The following is a 25,210-nucleotide window of genomic DNA, read 5'->3' as shown; positions in this document are numbered from 1 at the left end:
TGAATCGCATTGCAAAAATCCTGACACAGAAATGTTTAGTTTGAGTTTAAATTGTGAGCACCCTCTCTCTTCTTTTAAAATCTTTGATTTTCATGATAACTGGGCAAAATTTTGAATTTGTGGAACTCCCAGGCAATGGGCACATTCAACGGCACTGGAAGGCAAGCCATTTCCAGGACGAAAGAAATTGCCGCAATAGTGTTTTGCATGGTTTATTGCCAGTATTTGTGGTTATTAGGAATGCTGTGGAAAATCAAATTGTTACACCTTGAATGGTCTTCATAATCGTTCAAATGAGCCGCAGTTTCAGGTGATCAGTAGAACCACAGACATCGGTCAAGTCACTCATAACTTCTTCGATCAGCTTCGTGTGGTTTTCTAGAAAATCAAGGCATTCGAAACTGCTAGTTAGTTTGGATTGAATGGCTTCGTGGCTAGACTTAATAACACTGACATCAGACTTCAGGTCTGTCTGACCTTGGGAAAGCTCAGTGTTCTGCTTTTTAATGTCTTAACATCTGAAACAATTCTGCCACTTGCTCCGGGTGTACCTGCATTATCAATTGACACTGTAGGATTAGATCAAGGGCCAGGGTTTGTTTCGGTGTCACATGACTGAAGCTACAAGAACGTGACACCAACACATTCCGACAGAGTCAAAAGGGAACACTTGGGCATGGAAGCAGCAATAAAAAACAATTGTCAGATCGCTTAGCTTAAAGAGTAGACTGGTTACGCACCTGCGGAGCATAGAATTTCAAAACTTGAGAGACATTTTGGCAAGATGGCCGCTCCATGCCCACTGAAAGGACGGACAAAGCCCCGACAATTTAAAGGTCAGGCGGGTGCAGAGGGGTGCTGCTGTAGCTGATGACGTCAAGATGACGGGCAGGTCAGCAATGGTCCTATGTTGACATCAGCCTTAGACGATGTGTTGGTGATACCAGGAACCATCATGGCATGTGCTTGCACAGTTGGCAAGCAGTGGATGCGGGCCAGCAGCAGGCATGTGAAGGTGATCAGGGATAGAAGCTTCTGCAGAGCGTAGAATTTCAAAACTTGAGACATGTTGGCTGAATGGCCGCCCCCATCCCTGCTGAAAGGACAGACGAAGCATTGGCAATTTAAAGGCCAGGCATGTGTGGAGGCCGCTGCTGTAGCTGATGACGGGCAGGTCAGCAATGGTCCAAGTGTTGACATCAGCCTTAGACAATATGTTGATGATACCAGGATCACGCACGGTGTGTGCCTGCATAGTTGGCAAGCAGTGGATGTGAACTGGCAGCAGGCACGTGAAGGTGACCAGGGATAGAAGCTGAAGAACATAGAATTTCAAAACTCGAGACATGCTGGAAGACTGGCCACTTCCATACCCACTCCAGTGCCATCTACGATCCCACTGTGAAGGGATGGTACATTTGGTTTTGTGGAACAATTATAGTAAGACAAGCTTCTGGTAAGGTGAACAGATTTCACAGTTCCTTCAAGTTCATCTTAATGGGAGTTTACTGTAGATACTGTAGAACAGTAGTATTTCAGACTCCTTCTGCAAGGTAAGTTCATTCCTTGCTGTGCTGATATGCATAATATTCTGGACACGCACTCATATCTGCAGTCTGCATACACTGAAGAGTATAGCCCCACTTGCTCTCAGTATATTTTGCCAGTGACAGGTGTCACTCCCAGCCTGCAGATGTTGTGCACCGCAGGAGGTGAATTTCAAGCACAGCATCGTCAAAAAGAAAAAGAAAAACCTATAGAGGGATTCGAACTTCCGACTATGGCAACTGAGCATTCGACATAGCTCAGTCAGATAATCCCATAGGCAGCAAGGCTACCTTATCACCCACAAGTACAGCCTAGAGGGCCCTACATACCTAAAAAACTTCTTTCATTTATCAGCGATAGATACGCTTTCCTGATCGCGATGCGTAGCTCAATAGAGAACAATTTCTAAACGGTCTGGCCTCGTAGTTCTGGAATCGCACATGCGCACACAGCCATGAACTCGGCTAGGCAAACCCTACAGGCGTACCGACGACCCTTCACAGTTCCAAATACATGCTCGTGGTCTACAGGAGTACAAACAAAACCCCGTGAAAATGAATATAAGTGCAAATGTAGAAGAAATAACTAAACGCAAACTACGACATTTTTGTTACGTTACGTTATTTCTTATTGTTTGCGTGCTACTACAAACCTTCTCATCACTTTTTCTCTTTAGCGCTGCTTCAACAAGAAACTCTCTCACCAAAACAGGAATTGGCCTCCCTGGTGCAGTATTCAGCCACTCCCTCCGCAAATAACTCACTCAATTACCCAATGGCCCTCAGTCCCCAGCAGCTGCAGAGCACCTGACCAAGGCGGCGGTCAGACCTGTAACGCAGCAGAGGGTGCTAAGAATCTCTGGGTCTGGACTGGCCGCCAATGGAAACTGACCCTTGCAACGTTTAACACCCAAACCCTCTAAAGTGAGGCTAGCTTGGCAGGATTCTTTGAGGAACTATCAGACATTATTTGGGATATCATCGGCCTTAGTGAGATTAGAAGAACTGGTGAGGATTATACAATGTTGAATAACAGACATGTCCTCTGCTATAGAGGTCTCCTAGATAAGCAATACGGGTTAGGATTCCTAATCCATAAGGACACAGCGGGCAACATTGATGAATTCTACAGCATTAATGAGAGGGTAGCTGCAGTTGTAATCAAACTTAAGAGGTATAGTTTAAAGGTAGTACAATCCTATGCTCCAACATTCAGTCATGACGATGACGAAGTAGATCAGTTTTATGAATTAGCGATGAGAAAAGTGCAAACTCAGTATACTGTAGTAATGGCCAACTCCAATGCAAAAGTGGGGATAAAGCAGGCTGGTGAACAAGCAATTGGCAACTACGGCGTCGATTTTAGAAACGCTAGAGGAGAGATGCTGGCAGAATTCGCCAAAAGCAATAAGCTTAGAATAATGAATAGCTTTTTCAGGAAGCGTAGCAGCAGAAAGTAGACCTGGAAAAGCCCTAATTGCAAAACAAGAAATGAAAGTGACTTCATACTTTCTGCTGATCCCAGCATAGTGCAGGGTGTAGAAGTGATAGGTAGGGTAAAGTGCAGTGATCATAGGTTAGTGAGGGCTAGGATTCACCTTAGTTTGAAGAGAGAAAGACTAAAATTGTTCAAGAAGAAACAGGCCAACCTAGAGGCAGTAAGAGTAAAAGCAGACAAATTCAGGCTGGTACTTGCAAGCAAATATGCAGCCTTAGAACAGAGAGATGATGATGACATAGAGCTAATGAATGAAACTGCAACTAGGCTGGTTTCAGAGGCAGCAATTGAAGTGGGAGGCAAGGCACCAAGGCAACCAGTAGGCAAGCTCTCCCAAGTAACAAAGGACCCAATAAAGAAACGACAAAGAAAGATAGTGTCCAACTAAGAGATAAGAGATACTAAGAGATAAGATAGGATTCGCAGAACTGTCAAGCTCTGATCAACAAGGCGAAAATAAGTGATATTCGAAACTATAACATGAGAAAGACTGAAGAAGCCGTAAATGGACGCAGCCTGAAATCAGTGGGAAAGAAACTTGGCATAGGACAAACCAAGATGTATGCACTGAAAGATAAGCAGAGTAATATCATCAGCAACCTAGAAGATATAGTAAAGGAAGCAGAATTCTATACTGACCTGTACAATACCCAGAGGAGTCAGGATACCTCCATTAGAAACAGTAATGAACAGGATACAGAAACTCCTCCTATAACTAACGATGAGGTCAAAAGGGCCTTGCAAGACGTGAAACAAGGAAGACAGTCAGGAGAAGATGGAATAACAGTCGATTTAATCAAAGATATGGAGACATAATGCTTGGAAAACTGGCGGCTCTTTATAGGAAGTGTCTATCGACTGCAAGGGTTCCAGAAAACTAAGAATGCAGACGTTATACCAATCCACAGAAAGGGAGGCGTTAAGGAATTGAAAAATTATAGGCCCATTAGCTTACTCCCAGTATTATATAAAATATTTACTAAAATAATGTCCAATAGAATAAGGGCAACACTGGACTTTAGTCAACCAAAGGAACAGGCCGGCTTCAGGAAGGGATACTCTCCAATGGATCACATCCATGTCATTAATCAGATTATCGAGAAATCTGCAGACTACAATGAGCCTCTCTATATGGCTTTCATAGATTACGAAAAGTCATTTGATTCAGCAGAGATACCAGCAGTCATAGAGGCATTACATAACCAAGGAGTACAGACCGGCTATGTAAATATCCTGGAAAATATCTACAGAGATTCCACAGCTACCTTAATTCTGCACAAGAAAAGGAGGAAGATACCTATAAAGAAAGGGGTCAGACAAGGAGACACAATTTCTCCAATGCTATTCACTGCGTGCTTGGAAGAAGTATTCAAGCTATTAAACTGGGAAGTCTTAGGAGTAAGGATCAACGGCGAATATCTCAGCAACCTTCAGTTTGCCGATGACACTGTTCTATTCAGCAACACTGCAGACGAGTTACAACAAATGATTGAGGACCTTAACAGAGAGAGTCTAAGAGTGGGGTTGAAGATTAATATGCAGAAGACAAAGATAATTGTGAATAACCGGACAAGGGAACATGAGTTCAGGATCGCCAGTTAGCCTCTAGAGTCTGTGAAGTAGTATGTTTACCTAGGTCAATTATTCACCGGGAACCCTGATCATGAGAAGGAAATTAACAGAAGAATAAAAATGGGTTGGATCACATATGGCAGATATTGTCAGCTCCTGACTGGAAGCTTACCATTTTCATTGAAAAGGAAGGTGTACAATCAGTGCATTTTACCAGCGCCGACATATGGGGCAGAGACTTGGAGACGGACAAAGAAGCTTGAGAACAAGTTCAGGACCACGCAAAGAGCGATGGAACGAAGGTTGCTAGGCATAACGTTAAGAGAAAGAAAGAGAGCAGTTCAGATCAGAGAGCAAACGGACATAGACAATATTCTAATTGACATCAAGAGAAAAAAATGGAACTGGGCAGGTCATGTAATGCGCCGGTTAGGTAACTGTTGGACCATTATGGTTACAGAATGGGTACCAAGAGAAGGGAAACGCAGTCGAGGATGGCAGAAAACTAGGTGGAGCGATGAAATTAGGAAATTCACAGGCGCTAGTTGGAATCGGTTGACGCAGGACAGGGGTAATTGGAGATAACAGGGAGGAGCCTTCATCCTGCAGTGGGCATGAAACAGGCTGATGATGATGATGACACTGAAGAGAAAAGATGCAAAATTTCATCATGTAACAAATTGAAGGGGACACTAAAGACAAAGGTTAATTGAGCTGCATTAGTAACTTATCTTATGGAACACCAACAAACCCACTTTTACCATGACAAAAGGCTTGGTAAGCTGGAGAAGGTGTAAAAACAAAAGATGGGTGGTAATGTAGTCTTGAAGTTCCTGCACCAGCTTGCCATGACACCATGGATTTCGACGATTTGTGCTCAGGCCCAGTTAACTTGTTATTGGTAAAGGTGGACTACATTGAATGCTAAAGAAGCCAAAGACTCGAGTTAGCAAGTTTGAAGAACTTTTACTAAGCCACAGTGGCCCACATACGAAAAAATAGTTTCAAATCGATGACATCACACTGATGTACTGGCATTGGCATTCCAGTGTAAAATTTAAAAATGAAACATGCAAGGGTGGAAGCTTGGGCAAGTTAATAGTTTATGGCAGTGTTTTGTGCATTGCGTGGATTGCTTAAGGAAAAAATAGTACAGAGGAGAAAGCATGCTGTACAGCACACTATCTCTGTATTGTTTTTCCCTAAAGCCATTTGTGCACTGTACAAAACAGTGTAATGTACAAAAATGAAACTTTGACATTCATATTTTCTTGTAATAACCAACTTCTTACCATGAAATAAACAAAATGAGTTTCAAAAAATACTTTATCAGCTTAAACTGAATTAATGTTTTCCTTTGGTGGGTGCATTTAAGTAGGCATGAAATGTGTGATCAAAACCAAATTTCATGTCAACACAAAGGCAAATGTGCAGACTATATTTTACAGTGAAAGGAATGTCAAAGTGTGGACAGATCTGCCACACTGATTTGCCATGGCTGTTCTGTCAAGACAGTGACATATTCCTGAGACATTTGGTCCACCAGGGGCATGGCACGATCGGGAATCGTTGTTTGGAGCATGCATTTGGTTGCTCCGAATGAGAATGGCCTAGACCGCGCCGACTTCGAGCAGGTGACGAAGTGGGTGTGGCCCAGGCCTATCACATGCAGTGCAACCGAACGTGCGCTCCGAACGATGCCTGATCACGTCCCTGCAGTCAGAAATTTCACTTAAAAGTTTTTTGTGTGTTTATATAAACTTTCTATAAATGGCAGAATATGTACGCAATGTTCTCTTTTGCACGAGTTGCTTTCGGAGAGAGAGGGAGTGCAGTAAAAATACAAACGAGTATACTTGGGAGTGGCAAGGGTTGTTCGAGGGTGGGTGCCTGAGTTATCCTGGGAGTGGCAGTGAAAGGGTTAACATAAGTGCCATGAACCAGGTTTCAGTAGAGTTTTTGCAGCATGCTCTAGAAGTTTTACTTAGAAACAAATCGTCACGGAGTATAAGATATATAGCATAAGAAAAACTTTGGCGGAGTTGAACCAGTGGCCTCTTCCTTCTGAAACCAGTGCACTGTTCACTGAGCTACTTGAGTCATCTGATGCCAGCAAGTGCTCTCAGCAACTATAGTGAGGCAGAGCATGTTAGCAAGTGCATAAAATGTGTGGATGTTGTGAATAATGTCACTAACCACTCAAAAATATGTGTCACAAATGTGTGCTAAAACCATATTTTGCAACAATGCAGAGGAACTCCATGGAACAAAAAAGCAGAGTGGTTAAATAACTACTCCAAAGTGAAAATGAATGAAAGGCCAGACTCAGACATGCGGGTCTTTGATGTGGCTAAAGCATACCCCTATGGCAATGAAAATATAGATAGGGTGGGAGGTCAGGCGATAGAAACCAGGGCTGAGATATGGTGATTATATTCGAATTCTTTTTGTTTTCATGCTTTGCAAATGGTCCAAGTGGCGCTCCACCTACATTATCACCAGCATAGGCTGGTTGATAACAGTGGATGATAAGAAAGGAATACGATCAAGTAAAATGAAATGTTGCGCTACATTGGCCCTGAATTCAGTACTAGTATTAAGGAAGACAATGATGATGACTACAACCAGACAAGCAATATTGTCCAGGCCTGAATGACGCAATAAAGTGGAGCACAAGCTGTTTAGAAAACAATCTTTGAGTGCAAAGCTATTGCCAGTCTGTAATGCTAGCAAATGGGATGTTTTAGTGCCCAGATATTGATCACACCATTTCACACTTACTAGTATACATTGCATTTACATACACCATAATTTCATCTACTAAATTGGCAGCACTGATGAAACTGACTTTTTTCATGCTCTTATTTAAAAAAGCACAAATGTTCGCATGCAATAAGTGGCTGCAGTTTGAGGAGGTTATGCACTTCTTAAATTCCACATTTCTGCAGTCTGTACTCCAGAACTGCTCCTGGGATGAAGGAGTAGTTGATTGCTTGAGGCAGTAAATTTTCTGGTAGTACAACATGACTGCAGAAGCAACATTCCGACATTGTAGTGGTAACACATAAAACAGTGACATTAAGAAATACAATCAGATAAAAAAAATTAGAAATCTTACTGTGTGCACAGTAGAAAATTGATTCAGTATGCTGGGCTATGATATTGTAGTGATGCCTTTTCCGATGCTATTCTTTTTCGTGCTTCGTCAGTAGTCGGAGCGACGCTCCGCCTGCATTATCAACGGGATGAGCTGTTTGTAAGCAGTGGATAATAAAAGTGGCATAGAATCAAGTAGAAGGAATCTCTACAAATTGCAGCCCTCCTAAAACTAACAAATTGAGTAAAATGCCTCCTAAAAGCAGCATTCCTTTAATTAAACATACGCACTTCATGCTTCCACTTTTAAGCACATGGTTTACCAAGAAAACATGATAACTATCAATAGGAAAACAACACTGCTGCTACTGCACCTTCTCAGATATTTTTCCAAAGCTTCTGTCATGCCAACATGTTTTGAGGAATGCTATTAGTTCTTTTTCCTCTATATAGATGACAGCCAAGAACACAAACAAGCACAGTGCACCAACAGTAGCATGCAACAAAAGGTAAATGAATCCAGCATGACAGCAGAACATTGCTTCCGAAATTGTGGTTACAAGATAACTAAACATAGCAGTACCAAGCACACGTGCACTAGGAAGAATACCATGCAATGGACGGTATTGAGTTTTGGCATAGTATGCGCTTATATAGTATGTACTGTAACCAACACGTGCAATCATGTTAAAACAGTTTGCCAGGATGAATCCAATAGCACCAAACAAGGTGGTCAGAAGGTACGCAATAAATAGGAATAGCGCAGAAAAAAGGGCGAGCCTGCGGTTATGCTGGTCCAGCTGTTCCTTACTCATAGCAGCAAACACAAAGCACTCGGTGATTCCATTGATAGCAATTAATACAATGTATGCACAGTGCCACCTGAGTAGCAGAGGTGCTAGACTGTCACTCAATGCACTGCCACCATACAAATGTAGGAGAAGACTAGAGTAGGCTTGACCAAAAGTGAAAATGATGAGTCCAATGTGAGCCAGTAACTTCAGAAGCTGTTTCAATGTTAATACACTTAACATGACACTGTCCACGTTTTGCTGGCTGGGTGGCACATCACGCTGTACTACTTGAGCAAAGAACACATAGCTGCTTTCTTCAATTGGCTGAAAGACAAGACGGGCTGTTAGGGATCCAAGGTTGTTGACAATGTCATAAACACCCTGCTCAGCAAACGACAGAATGCTGAAAACAGTCATGATATAACGTTCACCTTCAGTCAAGAGCTGCTTGAACACTGTTTGCTTCATAAAACTCCAAGTAAGTTTTGTGATGTTTCGGTCAAGCTGTGTACCATTACTGCCAATGAAAGGAATAATATCAAATGCACTGGTGAAAGGTAGTGCATGTTCATTACATTTGCGGCTGGAGTCTTTTGGTTTATCTTCATCGCCGTGGCGCAATCGCCTTGATTCAAACGTGAAGTAAGCATAAAGAACAACAGTATAATAGGCAGATGATATTAGTTGTGCCACGCTGTAAGCCCAAATAGCATTCCGCGGGTCGAAGGCAACGAGTACTGCCATTATGATGCACCGTAAGGTAATGCCACTCCCCACAAAAAATATTTTGAACTTTATGTAGTGGAACGCTTGACTTATAACGTACAGAGGTTCAGCAAGCACTTCGATAACAACAGAAATGACCACACAGTGTACGCCCAGCGTGTAGCCACTCGCCACCAAGGGTTCAGGTCGCTCCAGAACGAACAACCATACAAAGCTCATAATGCCACCAATAAAGATACAAACGGGAAGGCACAGCCAGGTTACATTGATGATGGCAGGCCAGTTTTGGTTGTCCGTATCACTCAAACAGGATCGACGGAAAGGCTCCCTGCTCAGGAATTGCACAGTTGTGTACAGAAGCATCAGCCGCACATTGATAACCCCCAACAGGTCTTTGGTGATGTGTCGCAAGATGTATGCATTCAGCACGAATGTTAAAACACGCAGAGTTAACTGCAGAATGATGTTGTACGAAGCTGCTTTTGTCGCTTTTGCCATAAGGTTCTTCTCTGCCATTTTTAATGGTCATTTAAATACGTTACCGACCCAGTAAAACAAGCTGAGAACACAGAGGTCTGGGCAAACCCGTTGTCGTCCAATGTTCGTTACGTGGCCGCACCAGAGAAGCGTTGTAGCTGAGGCCGCAGAAAAATATCCCGCTGATGTCGCAAGAATACGATGAAGAGGTTTCTAAAAACGTACTTCATTAGTCCGGAGTGCCAATAACAGCGCAGCTGCACACCAGAAACATACCACAGAAAGCAATCGCAGCTCAAAACGCCGTTAGGGTGGCTAACGCCGTCTGCAACGTCAACACAGTATGGACGCTGCCATATTGAGCCCATTGTTTCCCAACTGCAGACGCATTCGCGGCTTCTTAATCCGTTCCTTCACACACCCTCACCTGTATCCTTCTTGCCTGTTTAGTTCGTTTACTTTCTGCACTTCAAGACTAATTTCTTTATTTGGACGCACTTTAATGAATAGGTGATGCCCCAAATTCACGCCTCAGCGACGGCCGCTGCTGATAACAGAAACACATCACGAAGGCTATGCTTTTGCTAACTACATGCGCCGAAAAGGGATTGCACATCCCAAAATACGCCAGGACCGCCACGTTGCCTATGCTGTCATGAGAGTCATCTCAAGGGTTTGCAGTACGAGCAACTGTGGACTACAGCTCGGCATGCCATGTCACCATTTATTTTACTATGTTCAGTTCTTGAACGTGCAAACAATACGTGGATCACACGGTCACACATCGGGCTGCCGCACCTGAGGCAATACGCCTCTTCTAGTCATGCGGTTTCTCCCTTCTCGGCTCCCTTTACAGAGCCATATACAGCAACATTTTATTGCGATAGGAATTATACGGACACTCCAGGCGCATTTCTACCGTCGTCGTGGTGTTCCGTGTAAAGTCCAAAGGCGATAACATCATCGCCGCGCGCTGTATGCAGTATGCATAAAATAAAGAACCATGCTGTATATATGTGCGAGTGAAAGCGTGCGAGGGTGAGCCGACGATGGCGGCTCAGGTGTTGTGTGGCTCAATCTCGCGCGCGCAAGGGAGGAAAGCGGTAGGAAGCGCGCCGTATTCCGTCGCGCGCAAGGCACCAGCCCGTGCACCAGCCGGAAGGGAGGGAGCGGGGGGCGATCTAGGGGGTGTTGCTTATATTCCGGCTGCTGCTGTGCATGGCGCGGCCGCGCGGGCCCTATCTTCAAAGCGAACTGCGATAAGCAGTCTACGAACGCCGAGGGCTCATAGTTTCGTGCGCGCTGTTTTTGCCGCTGAGTTCGCGTTGAAGCAAAAGGCAGCACGAAAGTCAATTCGCTCACTGCTGCTGCCGCGCTTCCTCACCACCGCGTTTAGACAGCGAGTTTCTGCGGTCATCAAGTTAGATGTGTTCATGTTTGCTTGTGCGCGCGTGACAACATGCTTGCTAATTTAGTTAGTAAGCGAATGTTTACAAGTTTATAGGGCCGATAAATTTACTATTACTTCTTCCTATAGCTGTCTACTAATTGGCTATCGCATTCAATGCTTTGCCATTCGGTGAAATTGCGACTTTTTTTTATTGTACTCCTCTTGCACGAGCCTACCTGGAGGGGGCCGTTTAGTGGTATCCAGATCAGGTTGGCTCCCTCTGAACTTAAAATGCGGATCTTATGCCGGCGTCACACGTACATTTCTGATCGCGATCGGGGCTGGTCTTGAGCTTGAGCTTAATTCGGATCGAGCTTGATCCGAATCAGGTGTTGCTACATGGTCATCTGCGATCGCGACCCTGCCAGACCCTGCGGGATACGAATCTGGATGACCGCGATGATCTGGAGCCCCGCGATCGCAGGCTGACGTCTGCGCCCTCTAGCGAAGTATTCTGAAAACGCCACAAACAAGACGTGAAACCAGCTCAATAAAAAGCGTTTAAAAATCTTTTACGAACAATAATAAGCTGTAAAATTGAACTATTGTCCAAATTTAATTATATTTTGCAAATCTGAATTTGAAGCTATAATAGAATATGCAGTTCTGAGAGTTGCTAACGGTCAGCAGACGATAACTTGATCCGGATCGTTGGACCATGTAGCAGCGACTATTGTTGATCGCGATCTAGAAATCCAATCCGGATCGGTCCCAATCGCGATCAGAAGCGTACGTATGACACCGGTATATGCTTTTGCTGGTCGAATGCGGCGGAAGCGATATTGGGAGCCCAAAACACGACATAGAAGTCAGGTTTTGGACACCACCTACACTCTAAGAACAGTTTACACCCTTTGGCTTGCCCCTTCTGCCACACAAAAATAATCGTCATCTGCCTTGATGCGTTTCCTTTCTTTATCGCTGCGAGCCCGGAACTTTCCAGTAACGAATGGCACGCGCGTTATCAGCATATAACAGTTTACACCCTTTGGAGTGCCCCTTCTGATAACGCGCGTGCCGTTCGTCACTGGAAAGTTCCGGGCTTGCAGCGATAAAGAAAGGAAACGCATCAAGGCAGATGACGATTATTTTTGTGTGGCAGAAGGGGCAAGCCAAAGGGTGTAAACTGTTCATGGTATGGGTTGTGACAGCGCACACAAGACAGGGACAACAGAAGAATAAAACGACGACACAGCGCGTTTTATTCTTCTGTTGTCCCTGTCTTGTGTGCGCTGTCACAACCCATACCATGAATCCCAACCAACTGGCCCAACTTGCCGTTCTGATGTGTAAACTGTTCTTAGAGTGTATGAGACGCCGCGCTGTTTAAGCATTTAGCCATTCTCGTGAGAACAAGAGGTAGGCAAATGCCGACATTCTTGTGTTTCGCCCTCATCCTCACTACCAAATCTCTACTCAACGTCACCTAGAGAGTACGCCACCTAGAAAAGTCTCTCTCTCTCTCTCTAGAGAGAGCGAGAGAGAATGATTGTGAATAGCGCATATTCCTCTTCACAATCGCTCTCTCTCTATATATATAGAGACGTGTAGAGGTGTCGTATGTTGCAACACGGCCTCCGAAATCGGATGGCGCGCGTCTTTGAGCGCGCCGCCAGATCTTGAGGCCATGGTTGCACTGCCTTACCAAAAATTTTGCCTTCCTCCCCTTGCCCTGACTGCATAGTACTTTTTCTCACGCTCCCTCAACAAGTAACAAAAAGATACAGTCTGCTCTCGTTCTCGATTTCCAGCGCTTTAATAATGAACATGTATGTTTCAGGAATGAAAACTACTTACGCAATGAAGTGGAACACTAAGGTGAGTTCTTTACATGATGATACTCACGTTACATTGACACCTCGTCGACTTTTTGCTACGTTCTGGGTCACGGGAAAATTTAAAGGGCCCCTCACCAGGCCCCATAGCAAATTTTGGTTATACGCTAAAAGTTGTTACACGTCCTCTAGGGAGTGGTCTGCCGCAAAAATTTTTCACATAGATTCATTAATACACAATATAGACATATTTCAGTGGCGCGAGCACATGAGTTCAGCAGGCGAGTTCCACTGCTTAAGCTAGACGCTCTCTCCACTCGCCCAGTCTAGCCTCTGCAAGCGAAATTCCTTCCCTGCGTTCTCCCATACCGGATCTCGAGGATCGCGTGACACATACGTCACAGGCCCCGCCTTCACTTTTTTTCTCCTCGCTTTTTTTTCGGCGCTGCGCACTTCCGCTGACGGCGTCGCACGCGAGCTGTTGTCTCGTTCGCGCAGCTCATGATTTTGCCCGCTGTGCACAAGGGCACATGACTAGCCGTATAATTCAGTGCTACACGAATACTGAGGCCGAACAAGCGGATCGCAGAGGATGATGACCCGCTGGAACACGGTAGAAAATGGCATAGTTTCGGTACTTGCGCTCGTGACTGCACTACCGTGGGAACAAGCAGACGAAGCGGAGGTACATCTCTCTTGCTTCGGTGCGAAGTAAAAAAAAAAAAAAACACACGCAGACATTCCTTTTGTGTGTTTCATTATTTCTCTAAATTTCAATTTGTAAATTCAAGCAACAGATCACACAAATAACAGATGTTACCTAGAATAATTATCGAAGTCACGTATCACTACGAGCAACGTCACACTGCGGACACGAGCACGTAGGTGCAGGGACACGAGGACGTTACCGTCCGGCTTGGAGCGCGGTCGCCGCGAGGGAAAGGGAAAACTGCGTTCGGATTGAAATTTCAGGCCTTTCCGCGGCGAGCGATGCAATTCTTTGCAAACGCGATCGTTAGCGCGCATTGTATGCTCTGCGCTTGTCAGCTCAAAATGGCCAGACGTGGTGAGGGGCCCTTTAAGGCATAGGTGTCGTTTTTACAGCAAAGCTGTATACACCGTTTTGTCGTAGGCGCCGCCATAGTGTGAGCGCAGTGGCGCCGCCTATGAGCAGCGCCATACTGGCTTGGGTGAAAGCAGTGTTTTGCATGGCAGGTATACGCTCGGCGTTAGGTTCTGGCGTTTGTTTTCGCGGTCGTGCGGTCTGTTTAGTATGACGTGCGTCTTCTACGGGGTAAACGGTTCTGTGAGACGTGATGGAGTAGTTTAAGGCGTCATGGCCGGAGTTTCTGCTGGCGTTGAGGTGGACGGAACACGCAGCGAGATGTGTGCGTGCATAATTGAGCCTACAATCAGCCTCAGAGATCAGCTGTGTATTTCTGAATGTTCCATTAACTAATGCGACCTTACTGCAGTATTACCATCTATTTCTAAGCTGCGGTTTAGGAGCCATAAAACATACGCGACGATCGCAACAGCGTGGGTACCGCTCTGCTACGATAGGAGCTGTGATGTTATACTTTGACAAGCGTTCAAACTGTTCGCTGCAGGTTACATTGCGTGACTACTTGGTTCGATGGATGAGGTTTCCGCCCCTGAATAAAATAGTTTTGGCAAGTAATAGCAGCATACCTTACAGTCTGAGTTAAGCTTGTCCAGCAAAGGGACTGTTTACGAACTGCGCGAGCGTCCTAAGCAGTGGTAGGTGCTGGATTACATATATCTTTGTTCTATATACCGCATGGCCTAAGCATACGGCATCAGCGGTTATATGTCTATAAACGTTGTGCGGCGTGACTATGCGAGGTAGTATTGCGGCGTTAGCCCGTTTTCTCTTGTTTCTTTATTTTTTTTAGAAAGAGGATCATAACCGAATTCTTTTTCGGTTGTGTTCATTCCGTTCTCTACGACACACTCACACGTATTACGAAAATTTTGTCCTCAAAAATAGCCATCCTATTCTTTTTATGCGATCCCTCTCATATATTATGGCTGTATACATGCCAAAAAGGCAATGCCGAAGCGCACAGCTTACATCAATTGTATCGTGCTGCGGTTCACCAACCGCAGTGATCGCTGTGTTGAGCAGCGCCATCGGCCTCATGCAGGAAGGCTAGCGTAACATATAGTAATTTCAAGCCTACTAGACTTGAAATACGCGAAAACGATGCCGGTGCATCACAAATATTTCATAGCGCCTGCCGCTTAGATGTTTCGTGGTTGCCTTAGGTTGGCCGTGCACGAGCATGCGCTCTTATGCTTTGTTTTACTCCCTACGCCAAGCGATCAGACAGTGAGCTGATTTATCATTTAATGCTGGTAATACAGGGACACCGGTTTTCTTTGGTGAAATAAAACCGATATAAGCAAAATAATTCACAACACGTACACACACCGCGACTGATAATGTGCGTACACCGCGGCTGATAAAGCGCGTCACATTTTTGCGTCCCCAAGACATATTTCCGCCTACTGTAGTTAGCGATACACCGAAAGGCTTCCCTGACGACCTTATGAACGGACATGGCGTAAATTTCACAAAGTACGATTTAAAACATATCGAAATCGTTCCGCAGCACGCGGCAGCAATACTTTCAAGCAGCGCCGCGCCGGATCGCCCAAGCCAGAGAGGAGGAAAGGCTCTCCGCACGCCCTATCCTTCTCGCCCGATGAAAAGGTCTATACCTCTACGGTCCAAGAAAATTTTCGTGTCGTTGTAAGCAAAAAACTCCTCATACGTGGGCTGATCCCGGAGATAGTACAATACCGTCCCGACCCGCGGTGGAGGTGAAGCAGGTGTTAAGCACTCCCCATGCGTGGGCCGATCCCGAAGATAGCGCAGTGCCGCGCCGACCCGCGGTGGAGGTGAAGCAGGCGTTAAGCACTCCCCATACGTGGGCCGATCCCGAAGATAGTACAATACCGGCCCGACCCGCGGCGGAGGTGAAGCGGACGTTTAGCACTCCCCATACGTGGGCCGATCCCGAAGATAGTGCAATGCTGGGCCGACCCGCGGCGGAGGTGAAGCAGGCGTTAAGCATTCCCCATACGCGGGCCGATCCCGAAGGTAGTGCAATGCCGGGCCGACCCTCGGCGGAGGTGCAGTTTGCAAATTAAGGGGCCCACATACAAAGCTTCTCTGGTCATCCTTCTTCACAGAGTGGACGGGCACTGAGTTTTCCGTTGAGCTGGTACACAAAGGAGCGCAGCAAGCGGCCATGACAGAGTATTTTTAGCTATGAACCTGGTCATGTACCTTTCATCTCACGTCGCGAGCCCGAAAAGTCAACTTATCGAACACGTGCGCAACACCGCCGAAGTTACAAACACCAGGCAACACGACTGCGCCGCACTGACTAATGCCCGCACATGTATGGCCACGTCAACATCTCCGACACAGGCGGAGGTACGGCGCGGGCCTGGCCAAAGGGTGTCGCCATCCTGTGCGGCGGGAGGCGGCGCTGACATCGAGGCACCCCCCTGTTCTTTCTAGACACGCTGCATCATCTAGTGGCACTGTCGAGAAATCCGCGCGTGGCCTCGGAGACGAGAAGCATGGCGCGCCGGTGCGTGCAAAAACTGATAATTGTTCCTTTGCTTGCGACACGCTCAGTGGCAGACACGCAGCGACCCAAGCTGGCGAGAAGATCATTGAAGACCGGCGCATAGCCAGCGTATTCATGGAGCAGTTCGATAAAGCGCGGGCGTGAAGGGCGTTCATTGAAAAGCGGCACATACGCAGTGCGATTGGGGCGCAGACTCCCAATGCGTCGGGTTGCTGTCCTTGAGGAACCCTTGTGACGCGGGTTCAATTCCACACAGCATTGGATACGTTTAAGGGGTCCTTTCGTCATCATAGGGCGTCACATTCCCAATGGCAAATAACTGATTACCCAAGCTGACGTCAAAGATGTTCATTGAAGAACGGCACACACCTGCTGGTACGTATCCAGTGACCCAAGTTGGCATTAAAGAAGTTAATTGAAGACCAGCACAGACCGAGTGCCACATACCCAGTGCTCCAAGTCGACGTCAAACAGTGTCTTCCAAAAGCAGTACCGATTCTGTTCGGCATCTACAGTGACCCATGTCGGTGTGAAAGGGGTTCGTTGAAGAGTGGCACGTATGTACACATTGCCACACACTCAGTGACCCAAGTCGGTCCGTTGGTTGGTTTCGAACCCTATTCGTTCAGCACAGCAGCCCGATGCGCTACCCGTTCGACCATGCACCACCCAGTGACCCAGGTAGGCGGGAAAACGGTTAGATACAAAGATACAAACAGATAAATAGTTGGCTTCCGGAAAGTGCGTGAGGTACCTTAAGAATGCTAACGCACTAAAACTTGCTGCTTCGGACTAAATAAAATGTTGTCGTTGGTTGAGTAACGATCTCATAATCTCTCACTCAAGTTGCTAAGACGTTGGCCAACATCTTTATGCCAAATTGGCCGTGTAAATTAAGGCCGCTGGAAGAGAGGGCGCTCCTTGTTCTCCGCCACATGCTAACATTAACCGGTTTCTCAGTAAGCTGGCGGCAGTCGAATTCACTTTTATGACATCCTCTATACTCTAGAATGTTCTTTTTTTCCAGACCTCTACCTCGCGGCGCCGCGGTGAAGTTCGCGCGTGGCGAGTATAGGAATATATATATATATATATATATATATATATATATATATATATATTGAGACAATATTCTCTGAATATATGACGTGGGTTTGATACCGCCCAGCATTTGAAAATTTTACAGGATATTTTTTTTCTGCGTTGAAGAAGACACATACCTAGTGACACAGACAGGGACCTAAGTTGGCCTGAAAGGGGTTAATTGAAAAGTGGAACATAGACGGTGATTTATTCAAGAAAAATGAAAAAAATACGGGCTTGCTTGTTTTTTCTATGTTGTAGCCTGCGTCCCAGGGGGGGGGGTGGCTCATTCCAGGACTCCGGCGGCTTTGGCTGCCTGCCACGTCCACCGCACAGCTGTTGCTGGCCGTGCGGGCCCGAATTGGAGAGCACGGCCTCCCACTTTTCGGGTGTGGGGTTGAGGATGGGGTGCAGTGTGTTCGGGCATGCCCAGTGTTAGGGTTGGCGTCTGACACCACGTGGCGAGAGGTCATTCACCCTACCACCTGAGCCGGAGCCCACGGGCGCCGGAGAGGTCATTCACCCTACCCCTGAGCTAGAGCCCACGGGCGACCTCATCCCCTTCCCCTCCTCTCATGGTCGTGGCATCGTGTGTGCTTACCTCATCCCCTTCACCTTCTCGTGGCCGGACCCCACGGCGCCGGAGAGGTCATTCACCCAACCCCATGAGCCGGAGCCCACGGGCGACCTCATCCCCTTCCCCTCCTCTCATGGTCGTGGCATCGTGTGTGCTTACCTCAACCCCTTCAGCTTCTCTTGGCCGGACCCCACGGCGCCGGAGAGGTCATTCACCCGACCTTCTCCCCAGATTCGTCGAAAAGAGGATCGACTTCTCCTCCCCGTGCTCGGTATTGCAGGAGGAGGGGCCCTCTCTCCGTGCCTGTCACGTGTCATCGGCGGAAGCAAGATCCCGCCCACACTTGTAGAGAGCCTATTTAAGGGGCTCCGAAATGTACTTTTGATATACTTCATACTTGATACTTCATTCTTCATGCTTTTCTTATTTTCTTTCAACTACCTTTGAACAGACCGTGCAAGGTTCACACTAGTAAATCGTCTCGCCCCTGCTTGGTCGCCATGATCTACCGGATGCCTGCAGCCCGCCGGCAACGCCACGCTACCCAATAAGTAATGTCGTTCGAGCTTCGATAGGGAGGCGCCGCTACTTCCCGGCAGCAGTACGGTACGCTACCCTGGAGTACGCAACAACTGGCTGGCAGCGATTGGTATACGGAATCCTGGAGACCCCAACTTGGACGACAACTACGAAATCGTAGCCTCTTCGTCCTGGCAACAACGTTCGGAAGGAAGGTGTCTGGATCATGACTGCATATGGTGAGTGCACGGCTTTTCTTCACTGAGATATCACTTGGCTTTTACGTATTTTCTGGAAAGTACATAGCAGTGATTTTTCTTTAATCCGTTGACGGAAGTTTGAGTACGTCAAGGTTGTATAGAGTGAAGGTTTAGCAGCACTAAGGGCAGCCATGAACTTGAAGGCAATAAAGAAGCCGGAATTGTTGAGCTTGGCCAAAGAGTTGGGCCTCCAAATTGCCGAATCAAAGAGAAAGCCGGAGATCATTGAGGCGATCGAAGCGACCGGGGCAGACGACGAGGAACTGACGGAATGCCTCGAGAGCATTAAAGAAAAAGAAGAAGAGCGCAAGCGCCTCGAGAGAGAGGAAAAAGAAGAGCGTAAGCGCCTAGAGGAAAAAGAGGAGCGCGAGTGGGCTGCACGTGAGGCAAAAGAAGAGCGAGCCGCACGTGAGGCCAAAGAAGAGCGCGACCTCGAAATGAAGCGCCTAGAGATTGAGCTCTTGAAAGCACAAAATTCTTTAAGACCTAGCACAGAGGCACGCGAAAATGAACGCAGAATGACAGACTTCATGGCACCTTACGCAGTAAGAGGGGACATAGGTCTTTTTCTGGTACAGTTTGAACGCACGTGTGAGAAGGCAAAATTCGCGAGAAACACGTGGCCGCAACGCTTGCTTACGTTACTGCCACGTGAGGTAGCTGATATTATCGCCCGCATGGTGAAAGAAGAAGCAGAGGACTTCGATGAAGTCAAAGCAAATCTGCTTAAAAAGTATAGATTATCAGCTGAAGCATTCAGGCGAAAGTTCAGGGAAGTCGAGAAGACCAAAAGTGAGTCATATTCAAATTTTGCATACAGCTTGGAGGTAAACCTGAAGGAATGGCTCAGAGAAGAGGGTGCACTCGGAGATGCCGAAAAGACAATGCAGTGCGTTGCCTTAGAACAGTTCTACCGCCGGCTGCCAGTAAACATCAAGCATTGGGTTCAGGATAGGCCAGGCGTAGACACTATCACGAGAGCGGCCGATCTCGCTGAGGAGTACGTAACTCGCCGTGCGGACGAAGGCAGCGAAGCTCCTAAGGAGGAGATGAATAAATGCAGACCCGACAAGCCAAAACGATGGTCAAAGTCGAGTCGGTATAAAACAAAGGAAAGATCAGATTCAGGGAAAAGTAGTGACGAGGACCGCGAAGGAGAAAAGGAGTCACCCGAACAGAGGGCAGAAAAGCAAAAGAAAAAGGCTTTCGAGGCTAAGAAACCAGTAGTTTGCTACAACTGCCGGCAAACGGGGCATACCTCCGCGGGATGCAGAAATCCCAAACTAGTGTTGATGTCACTAAGTAGTAACGCAGAGAATCTGAACTTGCTCGAACCGTACATTCGAGACCTCGTGGTAAACGGCAAACCGTGTAGAGTGCTTCGCGACTCGGCAGCCACAATGGACGTAGTGCATCCGTCGTACGTAGAGGCAGGCCAGTTCACGGGGGAATGTGCTTCGATAAGGCAAGCCGTAGAGGCCTCCAGTGTTTGTCTCCCGGTGGCCAAAATTCGTATTGAAGACCCTTTCGGAGTACTGGACACTGAAGCCGCCGTCTCGGTACATCTTCCGCCACAGTATCCGTATTTGTTTTCTAACAAATCAGAGGATTTCCTACGACGCAAGGGAATCGGGTTTAGTGAGGGAACAGTGCAAGCCCTGACTCGTTCCAAGGTAAAGGAGCTCGCGGCCAAAGCAGTGTATGAATGTCCAGTGGTGAAACAAACAGGTTTGACAGCTGATTCGTCAATCAGTACTGAACAGGATAGCCCTATAGGGGATGAGGCGGAAAGTACGCCAGCTAATGAAAAAAACCAGGAAAGCAGCGGAGCCTGAAATGTCGCGAGAGGCAGAATGTAGGAGAAAGTTGTTAAACGTAAGCCCTGCCACAATGATTACTGAGCAGGAAATGCGTAAAGCACAAAACAATGCTGAGCATTACTATGACAGGACGGCTCGCACGCGACGCTTTGAAGTTGCGGAAAAGCGAATGATCGTGAAACCCTCTTTGAATAACCAATCTGAGGAAATGCCTGTCGACTTTGCTGAGGTAACAGCCGTGACGGAGACAAAAGACATTCACGAGACCATTGATAAGTTAGTAGAACAGGCGGAGTTGAATCCCATTCAGAGGGCCGAGCTGAGGGAAATCGTGTTTGAATTTAAAGACGTATTTTCAGATACACCGGGCAGGACAACTGCGATCGTTCACGATATCGAGTTAACCTCCTCGGACCCTGTTCGTTCGAAAGCTTATCGCGTTTCGCCTCGTCAACGTGAAGTCATGACCGCTGAAATAAACAAGATGTTAGAGCTAGGTGTAATCGAGCCAGGAGAGAGTGATTATTCCTCGCCTCTTATCTTGGTTGAGGTCCCAGGAAAAGAGCCGCGGCCATGTATCGACTACCGCAGGCTCAATTTATACACGAAGGACCAGACTTATCCAATACCGCATATCGAGGAAAGGCTTGAAAAGGTGAGCAGTGCAACTTTCATCTCTACGCTCGATTTAGTCAGAGGGTATTGGCAGGTTCCGTTGACCGAGAGGGCAAGCAGGCTTGCAGCGTTTATTTCCCCGATGGGAACCTTTCGTCCGAAAGTCCTGAGTTTTGGATTGAAGAATGCGCCATATTGCTTCTCTAGCCTTATGGACCAGGTGCTACGAGGAATGGAGGACTTTGCACTTCCCTATCTCGATGACATAGCTATCTTTTCTTCATCATGGGCGGACCATATGCAACACCTGCGAACCGTGTTGTGTCGGCTACGAGAGGCCAACTTAACTGTTAAGGCTCCCAAATGCCAATTAGGGCGCGCGGAGGTAGCTTATCTAGGTCATGTAATAGGGCAAGGCCATCGTCGGCCTTCCGAGGTTAAAGTGACCGCGATAGACAACTTCCCGCAACCACGCACCAAGCGGGACATCAGATCATTCCTTGGCTTGGCGGGTTATTACCAAAGATATATTCCGCGGTATTCCGAGATTGCGACTCCTTTAACGGATGCTCTCAGAAAAACAGAACCACAAACGGTAAAGTGGGATGACGCAAAAGAAAAGGCTTTTAGTATGCTGAAGAACGCACTAACGAGTCAGCCAGTGCTGAACGCGCCCGACTACTCTAAGCCATTCATTCTTCAGTGCGATGCCAGTGACAGGGGTATGGGGGTGGTGCTCAGTCAAAAGAAAGATGACGAGAACGAACATACTGTACTGTACGCCAGTAGAAAGCTTTCAGTTCGTGAGGTAGCATACAGTGCATCAGAAAAGGAATGCGCCTGCGTAGTTTGGACGGTACAGAAGCTAGCTTGCTATATCGCTGGCTCAAGATTCACCATAGAGACTGACCACTGCCCCCTCACATGGCTGCAGTCCATGTCTACGAAAAACGGTCGACTTTTGCGCTGGAGCTTGGCTCTTCAACAGTACACCTTCGTTATTCGCTACAAGGAGGGTAAGCTTAACGGCAATGCCGACGGTTTAAGTCGTTGCCCCTAGAGTATCGAAAGCCTCATGCTCATCCGGGTTTCCGTGGCATATTTTTTGTGCATTCATATGTTTTTCCGAAGTGAAGCCGATTGTTAGCTGATTTTAATAACCACGTCTTAGCGCTTTCAAGAAATGGCTGTTTTCAGTGTTAAGGGGGGGAGGACGCGCGTAGGAAATGGGAAAGGTGTAGCGGGTTTTCTTTTTTGTTAAAAGCCGGGTGTGTCTTGGGGGAGACTGGCCTTGTGCTCGCTGCTTTGTGGTTGTGGGTCCGGCACTGTTCTGGGGTCATTGCTTGCCCACGCAGGAGACGAAAAGTTGCGAGACCTGCTTGCAAAGACCAATTTCACCGGACCGGACTAAGGAGAAAAGTCACAAGAGCGCCACGAGGACGGAAGACCACTCCCCGGAATCTACCTGCTACGAACGAAGGGTTCGTGACCTCTACGGGGAATCCTGATACCGAAACGCCGATCCCTCGTACAGCGGCTGCTGGCCCCTACACGTCGGGATTTTCCTCCCCCGCCGGAGGTGCTGTTAGGGTTGGCGTCTGACACCACGTGGCGAGAGGTCATTCACCCAACCCTGAGCCAGAGCCCACGGGCGACCTCATCCCCTTCCCCTCCTCTCATGGTCGTGGCATCGTGTGTGCTTACCTCATCCCCTTCACCTTCTTTTGGCCGGACCCCACGGCGCCGGAGAGGTCATTCACCCGACCTTCTCCCCGGATTCGTCGAAAAGAGGATGGACTTCTCCTCCCCGTGCTCGGTATTGCAGGAGGAGGGGCCCTCTCTCCGTGACTGTCACGTGTCATCGGCGGAAGCAAGATCCCGCCCACACTTGTAGAGAGCCTATTTAAGGGGCTCCGAAATGTACTTTTGATATACTTCATACTTGATACTTCATTCTTCATGCTTTTCTTATTTTCTTTCAACTACCTTTGAATAAACCGTGCAAGTTTCGCACTAGCAAATCGTCTCGCCCCTGCTTGGTCGCCATGATCTACCGGATGCCTGCAGCCCGCCGACAACGCCACGCTACCCAATAAGTAATGTCGGTCGAGCTTCGATAGGCAGGCGCCGCTACTTCCCGGCAGCAGTACGGTACGCTACCCTGGAGTACGCAACACCAGGTAGTATGGTACAGTGATGCGTACGCCTCGCAGCGGAGGCATTTATATGGATACAGGGTGGGTGGCATAGCGTGATATAAACTGAGGTCTGCGAAAGTGTTAGTCTGAAGTTGACGCTTGGCTAATGCGTCTTCGCGGGTGAGGGATTTGTGTGGAGTGGGATAGATGTGGCGGGAGAGGCGATAGTGTTGGAGGTTGATGTACTGAGGAGGTACAGAGACCACCTGTAAATCATGATCTTCATGTTGCGGAGCCCGGGTGGCGTATGCCCGGGTGAAAGCGTGAGCTTGCTGGTGTAGGCGAAGACGTTCGCGGCCAGGGGTCCATACAAAATCTGCCCCGAGCGGGTGGGCTCTTACGGTGTGCTCCAGCGGAGATCCGTCCTTTCGCAAAGTTGCGTCTGGAAGCTTGAGATGTCTGTGATGACTGTGATGCTTGTGCAGGTGAAGGAGGCCGACACCATTTAAGGGAAGTCGACGTCGATCACACTGGCCGTGTTAGCACGGCCGTGCGCGTGGGTGGCAGCATCGGTGTACAGGGTACCTGGCAGTGTACGGTAACGCTCCTGAAGTGTTTGGGCTGTAGTCTGGCGACCGTGAGCGTGTTGGTCCAGGTGCATATTTCTGGGGATAGGAGCGACTCGAATGCAGTTGAGTATTGCCAACGTAAGCTGGTGGCTAACTGTATGGTCAGAGGTGGCGGTGAGGTATCCTAGGCGGCCGAGGACCATGCGACCTTGTGACGTGAGGGCAAGGCGTTTGCGTTGGCTTGTCAGGTGGGCTTCAATGATTTCTCGAGCAGTATTGTGGATTCCAATAGATTCTAACCGGAGAGTGGCGGTTACAGGGGGGAAACCCAAGGCTTGCTTGTGCGCCTTCCCGAGAAGCACGTCGACCTTGTCTAGCTTCACCGCGGTAAGGGGTAGGTTGAGGGCCGCATAGGCCACGCGGCTAACGGTGAGGGCTTGAATGAGGCGAAGTACATCTTTCGCCTTGAAACCGTGGCGCCGGGAAGTGAACCTGCCAATCGTCCTTAGGACTTGGGTTGTTGTGGTGGTTAGGCGTTGGAGGGTGAGAGCGCTGCTGCCCTTCCCTTGGAGGTGGAGTCTCAAGATGCGAATTTGTCTAACCTCGGGGATCGGGTATCCTGTGAGGGTGAGGTTGATTTGGGAGGAGTTTGCGCGTTTGCCGGACATATCTTGTGGCGGAGGACCAGAAGGGGCGACTTGTCTGGTGAGCACTGGAGATCACACTGTTGGGCGTGTCGATGAACGACGTCAACTGCCTGCTGGAGCGCATCTTGCTGGCAGCTTACCGATTGCCGAGTCGTCCAGATTGTGACATCGTCTGTATACATAGCGTAGTATTGAGTGTGCCCACTATTGAGTTCAGCTGATGCGGGAGTCCCATCATGGCAATGCTAAAGAGTGTGGGTCACAACACAGCTCCCTGCAGCGTTTCCCCGTTGGGTGTTCGGAAGGGCTGAGAGAGCAGACAATCTATTCCTATGGTGGCAATTCGGTCTCTGAGGAAAGCATGGATGTAACCATACACTTTCCACATTTGGCAGCGTTGAGGTAGGTGAGAATGGCCTGA

At 47.7% G+C, this 25,210-nt stretch overlaps 1 protein-coding gene and 1 long non-coding RNA gene across 2 annotated transcripts; both read right to left on the bottom strand.

The window, feature by feature from the left end:
- Positions 1-5,563: 5,563 nt before the first annotated feature.
- Positions 5,564-10,063, bottom strand: LOC142592018 (uncharacterized). Its single transcript, XR_012830681.1, has 2 exons — positions 9,780-10,063; positions 5,564-7,846 (listed from the first exon to the last, which is right to left on the bottom strand). It is a non-coding gene; the product is annotated as an uncharacterized LOC142592018 (long non-coding RNA).
- LOC142592002 (man(5)GlcNAc(2)-PP-dolichol translocation protein RFT1) lies at positions 7,971-9,786 on the bottom strand. The gene has a single exon (XM_075703971.1). It carries the CDS (start codon positions 9,747-9,749, stop codon positions 8,079-8,081), a length of 1,671 nt encoding a protein of 556 aa, XP_075560086.1. The 5' UTR covers positions 9,750-9,786; the 3' UTR covers positions 7,971-8,078.
- Positions 10,064-25,210: the final 15,147 nt, after the last annotated feature.

This window comes from Dermacentor variabilis, chromosome 1 (assembly GCF_050947875.1).
Source record: "Dermacentor variabilis isolate Ectoservices chromosome 1, ASM5094787v1, whole genome shotgun sequence".
NCBI lineage: Eukaryota > Metazoa > Arthropoda > Arachnida > Ixodida > Ixodidae > Dermacentor > Dermacentor variabilis.
This window is presented reverse-complemented; position numbering and strand designations above follow the sequence as displayed.